The sequence below is a fragment of the Papilio polytes genome, unplaced genomic scaffold (genome assembly GCF_000836215.1).
Source record: "Papilio polytes unplaced genomic scaffold, Ppol_1.0 DF821301.1, whole genome shotgun sequence".
Lineage (NCBI taxonomy): Eukaryota > Metazoa > Arthropoda > Insecta > Lepidoptera > Papilionidae > Papilio > Papilio polytes.
In genome coordinates, this window is record NW_013527903.1 from 1 (window position 1) to 8,241 (window position 8,241).

The 8,241-nt window shown below is 40.8% G+C and overlaps 1 protein-coding gene across 1 annotated transcript in view; it reads left to right on the forward strand.

The window, feature by feature from the left end:
- Positions 1-8,241, forward strand: part of LOC106109068 (cytoplasmic dynein 2 heavy chain 1-like) — a gene marked incomplete at its 3' end in the record, with an annotated part of 11,026 nt that continues 2,785 nt past the window's right edge. Inside the window, exons 1-18 of the mRNA XM_013290465.1 lie at positions 1-27; positions 102-204; positions 466-606; positions 1,008-1,174; positions 1,607-1,730; positions 1,802-1,915; positions 1,989-2,202; positions 2,305-2,393; positions 2,476-2,610; positions 4,481-4,655; positions 4,914-5,079; positions 5,363-5,561; positions 5,732-5,946; positions 6,051-6,147; positions 6,261-6,397; positions 6,809-7,018; positions 7,463-7,676; positions 8,063-8,163. Coding sequence (XP_013145919.1) covers positions 169-204; positions 466-606; positions 1,008-1,174; positions 1,607-1,730; positions 1,802-1,915; positions 1,989-2,202; positions 2,305-2,393; positions 2,476-2,610; positions 4,481-4,655; positions 4,914-5,079; positions 5,363-5,561; positions 5,732-5,946; positions 6,051-6,147; positions 6,261-6,397; positions 6,809-7,018; positions 7,463-7,676; positions 8,063-8,163 — 2,534 coding nt within the window. The remainder of the gene's footprint in view (positions 28-101; positions 205-465; positions 607-1,007; positions 1,175-1,606; positions 1,731-1,801; positions 1,916-1,988; positions 2,203-2,304; positions 2,394-2,475; positions 2,611-4,480; positions 4,656-4,913; positions 5,080-5,362; positions 5,562-5,731; positions 5,947-6,050; positions 6,148-6,260; positions 6,398-6,808; positions 7,019-7,462; positions 7,677-8,062; positions 8,164-8,241) is intronic.

The following is an 8,241-nucleotide window of genomic DNA, read 5'->3' on the forward strand; positions in this document are numbered from 1 at the left end:
GCTCCGGACATAATATGAGTTTTAATGGTAGGTAAAACTCTGCTATTATTTCACATTCTCTCGTTTAAAACGCTAAACGCCTTTTTTGATCTTCCTTTCAGTATCTTGGCCGAATATGTTTTAAAGGAATGTAATTCGACAGTAGTAACGATCGACTGTACACCTATTATGGAGCCGGCGGATATTATTGCAGAATTGAGAAGGGTAAGTTATATTCAAGTATAAGTTGATTGCATTTATTTATGGACTAGCTTTCGCCCGCGACTTTGTCTGCGTGGAATTAAAAAAAAAGAGTAGCCTTGCAAAATATCTCCTACATCATCTATATCAGATTTCATCATACTCAGCTATCTTACAATAGCTAGCGAAAAACTGAAGGCTGATTACAAGTTTTCGCAGACAGTCACAAATATAGGTTAAAATGTTAAGATTTCTGTTATTAACTATAGTAGTGTTGTTTTCCAGAGCAATGTGGTGCGGTGTGGCGGGGGCGGGGGCGGGGGCGGGGGCGGCGCGCGCGGCCGCTTCACGCTGCTGGTGCGCGGGCTGCACCGCGCGCGCCGCGACGCCTGGGGCTCCTGCGCGCTGCATGACTTCCTACTGCAGGTACTTTCTACAGTTTAAGCATTTAAGAAATATATAGACCAGGCATAGTGATTAATGAAAATTTTGACGGGTACTTTCTCTGAAAGTACTATATCAGTTGTCAAATTGCTACCTCGTGTCCCAATATTTTTTTAAAAATGATGATAAACTCTTTCTTTTGTTATTAAAATAAACTTAACTGTGTGTAAAAATAAAATGTATACGTTTAAATATTATTTACCGATACCTATTGACAAGTTAACGTTAATGAGATTATGTGTAGAATGTTTCACATGAAGTGTCAAAAATGCCCATTCTATTTTTTTTAATACAGTTTTAGTATCAATGTATGTAGTAAAATATGGGTATTCAGTTGTATGAGTCTACTAGTTTGTGGTGTGGTGTGGTGTGGTGTGGTGCAGTTGGTGCAGCAGGGCGGGTTCTGGTGCGCGGAGGAGGGCGGCGCGCAGTGGAGCCGCACCGCGCAGCCGCAGCTCGTGGCCACGGCCGACGCCAGCGCCGCCGCCGCCGCCGCCGCCGCCGCGCTCGCGCCGCGCCTCGCCGCTCTCCTGCAGACAATCGTCTTCACGTAAGACACTACAGAATTGATAGCCATTTAGATAACATGCTTGATGAATATTTTAATTATAAAAATTTAGAAGTTCGATTTGTATTCTTTTTATATTACGCGAAGCGAAAGCTGCCAATAGACATTCATTTCCTTCGCTTAATCGATATAGGAGGAGACGCACATAAAGAGGATATTTCCCTTTCCTATGCGTCTCCTACACCGTCAAATCCTCTTCTTCCCATCCTTTCCTTTTAAGAAAAAGGTGGAATTATAAAAGGACCGTTAGATCTCCGGCACCACACTCATCAGACTGTTCGCCAAATTGGTCCAACTTGACGCCTGTCTGTGTGGTCGCGGGGGCGAGCCGACCCCATTCTTACGAAGATGTTAAAGCGAGCTCTACCATTGTTAAATAATTAATTAATAATTTCTGTTTATCATCTTTTATAGTGAGCCTGACGATGAAGAACTTGCCGAATTATCGAGAAAGACTATAATGGAAAATATATCTAAAACAATATCCGAAAAAGAAGTGTCACAGTTGATTGATAACATGTTGGCGATGTACAAGGAGGTAAAGGATAACTTCCTCGTCGTATAACGTTACACTATATTCAACTTAAACGTTTTTGATTAAAATTATAGGTAGTTGAAACATTTACTGCTCGACCACATTATAAATGGAACGCGTCTCACTTGAAGAAATGGTGTGAAGGTGTTAGATGGTACGCAGCCTCCACTCTCACTGAATTACATGTGGTACGTGCTGGCGGATGTAACAATTATATTTATTAATATCTACATGTACTTAGTTAATCTATTTTACTTGTAGGCGATAAAAGCAGAAGCAGACTTGATATTTAAAAACAGACTAGTCTCTGATGAAGAGAAGGCGGAATATAACGTAATATTCAAGCGATATCTAAAGCATGGTGACAATGATAGGTTATTCTTCAAACCGCGAGTACGTAGCGACGGCGTGTATCTAGAGGCGGTGGAATATGACGTGTGGTATCAGGATACGCAGAAACTAATAAATCAATGCTGTAAGTATTTTTATATTTTCAATACCATGCGGACGGAGTCGCGGGCGAAAGCAAGTTTATCATAATTCATTGAGTGAACAATACCAAATGTTTTGTTCGCAGTGACAGAAAGTGACGACAATGTATTTACTGAAAGTGGTATCGAAGCGTGTATAGAGCTGGCCACCCTGGGTCCCGTTATAGCTAGAGCTGTGAGTCTTATTTACTAAAACCCCGTTTACAGATTGTAGTGTACAGGTTGTGTACTAATTGTACGACCGGATATATTTTCAGTCAAGCGGCGGCGTGTGCGTGTGTGTGGGCGGGGCGGGGTGCGGGCGAGGCGCGGCCGCGGCGCTGCTGGCCGCCGCGCTGCCCGCCGCGCTCTACACCGTGCAGCACAAACAATTCGCCACTACATTTAAAAACGTACGTATATTCTATCAAACATCTTCATCACTTAGGGGCAGTACTACCAAATTCTCGTAAATTGCCTGATAATAATCAAACAGATAAAATACGTGACGGAAATAAAGGATTTTTATGTTTCACAATTCAAGATACCGATAAATAAGAACCTGGTAGTTAGTAAAAGCGGCAACGTCGCAAGGACGCTTAAAAAATCATATTCGGGCAGTTTTGCAAAAAAATTTATTTTTCATGTTAAGATAAATCTTTCCTATTTTCTGCTAAAAAAATTCTTTAAAAAGATTGTATACAATATATGCTAAGTATTAAAAAAATCACTTATTTATTTTAATATTTGGTTAAAAATAAAATATATAAAATGAAATAAGTGGAATGAATTGCGAATCGGAATTTCGTTTCCATGACAACGGTATATTGTTATTTATCACTAAATTTATGCGGAACAAAACAATGGATAGTATTGCAATAGTCTAATGACTTTTACGTAAATTATCTGACATTAATGAAGATGTAATATAGCAGAATGTATAAAATGATTTTTCTGTCCCACCACTGACATCTGTCATTATTAATAACACTGATAATTTACAACAGTACTATAACGGCAACGTCGCAACGAATGCTTATAAGTTCCTATTTATGCAGGTTCGTAAAAGAGACCATGCCCTAAATTACGTGACACCTTAGTTTAGTTTTACTCAAATGTCTATTTTTACGTAATTGAATACATAACAAGCTTTTATATTAACAAAGGATAATAACACAGCTAATAGTAAAAATTAACAAATACAATAAGAAAAAAATATTTTAACAACAAAATATTACGTTGAATGAATTGCGTAGCGTCATTTTGACAACGGATTACTGTTATAATGTAACCATACGGTTCCATGTAAGACTACTTCGTAAGATGCAAACTTCACTGCCATGAGTAAACTCAAAAACACAAAAAGTACAGAGTTTGTCACTCGAAACATGACCCATTGCCATGCTAGATTATCGTCTCAATTTCGCACTACTGAGTGATTGTGGGGACGGTATATTCATGTTATATTACAAGACAATCGTAAATTCATCTTCTCAAAACTCAACAAGATCTATTTTCAGTCAAAACATTGGTATTAACTCAAAATAAGACCAAAGAAAGTTTTCTCATCCAGTTGATAAAAAGATAATGGTCACTCGATCTGGCAGTCAAATTAGGAGCTCGTAAATTTGCTATTTTACCTATCCGAAACTTGTGGGACTGGATTTTGCACCATATCTGACGTCATTGTGACATTCATGTCATTTTGACATTATCCAGAACTCTTTATCAGCCACCCGTGGGACAGAATCGAAAAGTTTTGTATGGGGCTTGTAAAAAAAATGACATTGACATTTAAAACGTCACAGCGTTATCTGCTATTTAAAATTGGTGGGACAGAAATTTTGTATTTTATCTGACGTGACGTCATATTTACACTATCAGGGCCTCTATCTACCACCGGTGGGACAGGCCCTTAGAATCTAAATCATAATTACAAAGAATTTCAACCATAAAATAATGTTAGTGCTAATTTAAGACTTATCGGAAAATTTCAGATGGTGTGAAGTTATAAGCGACTAGTTGTTTCCTCGTGATTTCGTCAGCATGAAATAAAAAATAATAAAAAAAATTTTTACTGATAACTTAGCTTTTTAATGGTGATTTTTTTTAAATCGGTCCAATAGCTTTTATAGCTCAAAAGTTATTGGGCCGATTTAATACGTACAAAAATAGAAATTTTTCCTATTGTATTACATATCATAAGCGATACATACAAAGAACTTTCTATATTAAGGTGGTTAAAAATAGTTGTATTCTATCAAACGTGTGATGATTCCCTAGGCTCTCTCGTCAGCGGGGGAGTGCACGCGCACTATAGTGTTGGTGGAGGAGTGCGCGGCGCGCGAGGCGCTGGCGTGCGCGGAGGCGCTGCGCCGCGCCGCCTCGCTGCACGCGCTGCTCGCGCACGTCGCGCCCGCGCCCTCTCCCGCCCCGCACCACGCGCTGCAGCTGCACAGTAACTACTTACTCATTACTCTCTTCAATACATAAACAATGACTATTTATTTTACGGGTATTACTCACGTCTACTTTTTTCGGTGACTGAACCGACCAGTTTCAAACCCCGCGGGGTCCTTCTTCCTCGCACTGCGAGGCACGACGCGACTGCGAAAAACCCCCATTAACCCTCGCCCTGAAGAAGGACCGCGCAGGGTCTGCGACTGTTCGGTGCCGTAACGGCACCCGTAGTTGAATATTTAAAACGTAATTTCAGATATAAAACAACATTTAGCAATTGTAATTTTGCTAAACAAAGACCAAGAGAACTTACCAGATTTGTTTGAGAAATATCCATTCTTATACAACGATAGTAACATTGTGTGGCTGGAACGTTGGTCGGAGGATACTTTACGGCAAATGCCCGTATTAATAATACAGAGGTATCGAATTAAAATCAGAAGCACTTTGTGTGGTATTGCAAAGCACATTAGGTTATTACGTCATTATAGCATTCTTTACGCACGCATTCGTTCACGATATTTATTACAAAAATTGTCATACGTTATTGTAGAATTATTTCTAAAGTATGTATGTATTTAGTATCCGATGCACTTAACTTTAACCTTCATATATGTTATTTATAGATGTATGTAAGATCCATTAAGGACTTCTTTGAAATACGGAATTTCGAACACAGTCTTGATAAGTAATTGATGATTACAGGTTATTAAAAGAAAATGTATCAGAAGTTACAAAAGAAGATATAGACAGTGTTCCCATAGACGGCTTCGTTAGTATCTACAACAGTATTGAAGCGGAGTGGCTGCGAGCGCCCTTGAGATACGTCAACTTTGTCAAATCATACTACTTCATTCTCAGTAAGAAGAAGACCGAACTCATACAGAGGAAAACCATACTATCGGTCAGTATACTTTTTTAATTGGGGAAGCACTGTCCTCTTGAATTAATATATCTCGTACTTTTATAATTTTACAGACCAAATGATTTATATAGAGGAATATTGTTATCTAAGTTTTTTCTGATAGGAATATTTTGAAGGGGTTCTTTGAATTTTTTCTGATGTGTGTGCAGAGCGGCGTGGAGGCGCTGCGGCGCGCGCGCGGCGAGGTGAGCGCGCTGCAGCAGCAGGCGGGCCAGCAGGAGGCGGAGCTGTCAGAGAAGCAGGCGGCCGCCAACCACGCCCTCGACCAGATCGGCGCCACCGTGCGCGCCAACACCCACAAGAAGGAGGAGATGCACGCCCTCAAGAAGAACATCGAGATTGAGAATGAGAAGCTGCAGATAAGGTGCGCTATAGGAATTTACAAAATCTACCCTTATTTAATAAAAAGGATAGAAGTCATCCATTCATCTAAACATTCGCATTTATAGTAATAGTATATCTTTTTAGAAAAAAGGAAATTGAAGCAGAATTAGCATCGGTGGAGCCGGTAATTAAAGCGGCTCAGGCAGCCGTCGGGGATATACGGCCGGAGGCTCTTAGCGAGGTAAATTGAAGTCATGAGGTTGCCAGTGTCTTTAAGACTACGATTTACGAAAGGTATTGTAAATAAAGAAGCAGACGGCAGCTGTAATGAAGAGGTGATGTTGTTCCGTGCAGGTGCGGTCGCTGCGCGCGCCGCCGGACGTGGTGCGCGACGTGCTGGAGGGCGTGCTGCGCCTCATGGGCATCGCCGACACCTCCTGGCACTCCATGAAGACCTTCCTGTCCAAGCGGGGCGTCAAGGAGGACATCAGGTGGATAATGTTATATTTTATTTTGGCCCAATAATAGAATAAAATTTTTTACCTTAGTAAGCATAAAAAAGAGAAATCCAAAAATTCTTTTTTTTATTTGTTTAACATATGGAAGATTTACAGCCTAATTGACCTAAGTAACTAAACTAGGACTGAGAGTCAAGAAAAGTCTTTGTTTTTAGCAGGCTTTTAGCTGAGATAAATATCAGGTATTACAGCGAGCTACTAAACAGTTAATAATATAAAATTTGTGGCAATAGATACATAAGTAATAACAAAAACAGTGATAATTCATGTTTTAAATAAAAAAAAGCCTATAGCTAAGCGCCTCCTTGCTTTGGAGACACTAGTTGTGAATGGATCGAGATGTTGAAGCTTGCACGCACGATGTAACAGTTAGTGTGCGTGCAGATGCCTGGACGCGCGGCAGGTGAGCGCGGCGAGCGTGCAGGCGGTGCGCCAGCTGGTGCAGCGGCGCGGCGCGTCCTTCGAGCCGGCGGCGGCGCGGCGTGCCAGCGCGGCCTGCGCGCCGCTCGCCGCCTGGGTGCGCGCCAACCTCGACTACGCCGCCGCTCTCGCGCGCGTCACGCCGCTGCAGCTGCAGCAGGCGCAGCTGCACCGGTACGCATACATTACCTATATTAACATATAAACTATTTTATTGCTTACATTTCCTAAAACTTCCAATTGCAAATGTGTAAATTCATACTTCAATGACGACGAAATTCTAGACTTCTTTGAGAATTGTTTATGAGTAAAAATGGCAAACTTTCTTTTTTGCTGCTATTAACAGAATTATAGTTCTTCCTTTTTGGGAAAGTATTCCCGTATGACGGTATTTCCAATTTATTTACCCTCAAAGTATAAAAGCGTAAAAGTGTCGTCAGTGTAAGACTTCCTATTAGATAGAATTATTCAAAAATATATTGTGATTGCTGACATCCTACATAACTTAGTAGAATGTAACGCTTCATCACATTTTTTGTCAATCTATTTGAACACACTCTTTTAAAATGAATAGGTAAATCCTGTATTTTTAATGAACAAAGTATATGATTTGCACAGAAACCTGCAGGAGGCGGAGGCGGAGATGAGTGCGCTGTCGAGCGGGCTGAGCACGGTGGAGGAGCGCGTGGCGGCGCTGCAGGCGCAGCTGGGCCAGCACAGCCGCGACGCCGCCGCGCTCGAGCACAAGCTGCACGAGGCCAAGAAGACGCTGAGCACCGCACACCACCTGCTGGACCAGCTGGCCGACGAGTACGACGCCTGGGAACTCGATGTCAGCAAATTTACCTAGTCTTATTGTCTTCTAAGCAAAGAGATTAAAAAACATAGAGGAAGCATAGTTGACACTTCACTTAGACATTTTTCACTCTTCTGTCACTAAAAAGCACATATCAATTTGATTAATTGTATTTAGATTAATTACAAATAGGTGTCAATAAATCAAATTTAAATGTTTAACCATATTTTATTTTGTGACCCTGTGAAATTTTTACAACTAAAAAAGTTCCTTTCAAAGAAGTTACCGGTGGAAAAAATGTCGTTCACTATGTCTAGTCTATATGTTTCTTAAATGTCTTTGTTTCCAGATCTTACTTTTCAATTTGATACGTTTTTTATTGTACATTTATATTAATCCATTTTCGTTTCTATGACCCTCAGCTTCAGAACATATCAAAGGAGCTAGTGGACGTAAGCGTGCGCTCGCTGCTGGCCGCCGCATACGTGGTGTACCTGCCGGACTTGACGGAGCCCCAGGCCAGGTTAGCCAACATCAATTTGCTTATCCTTGTTATTTTTTTAGCTATTGCTTATCCTTGTTATTTTTTTAGCTATTGCTT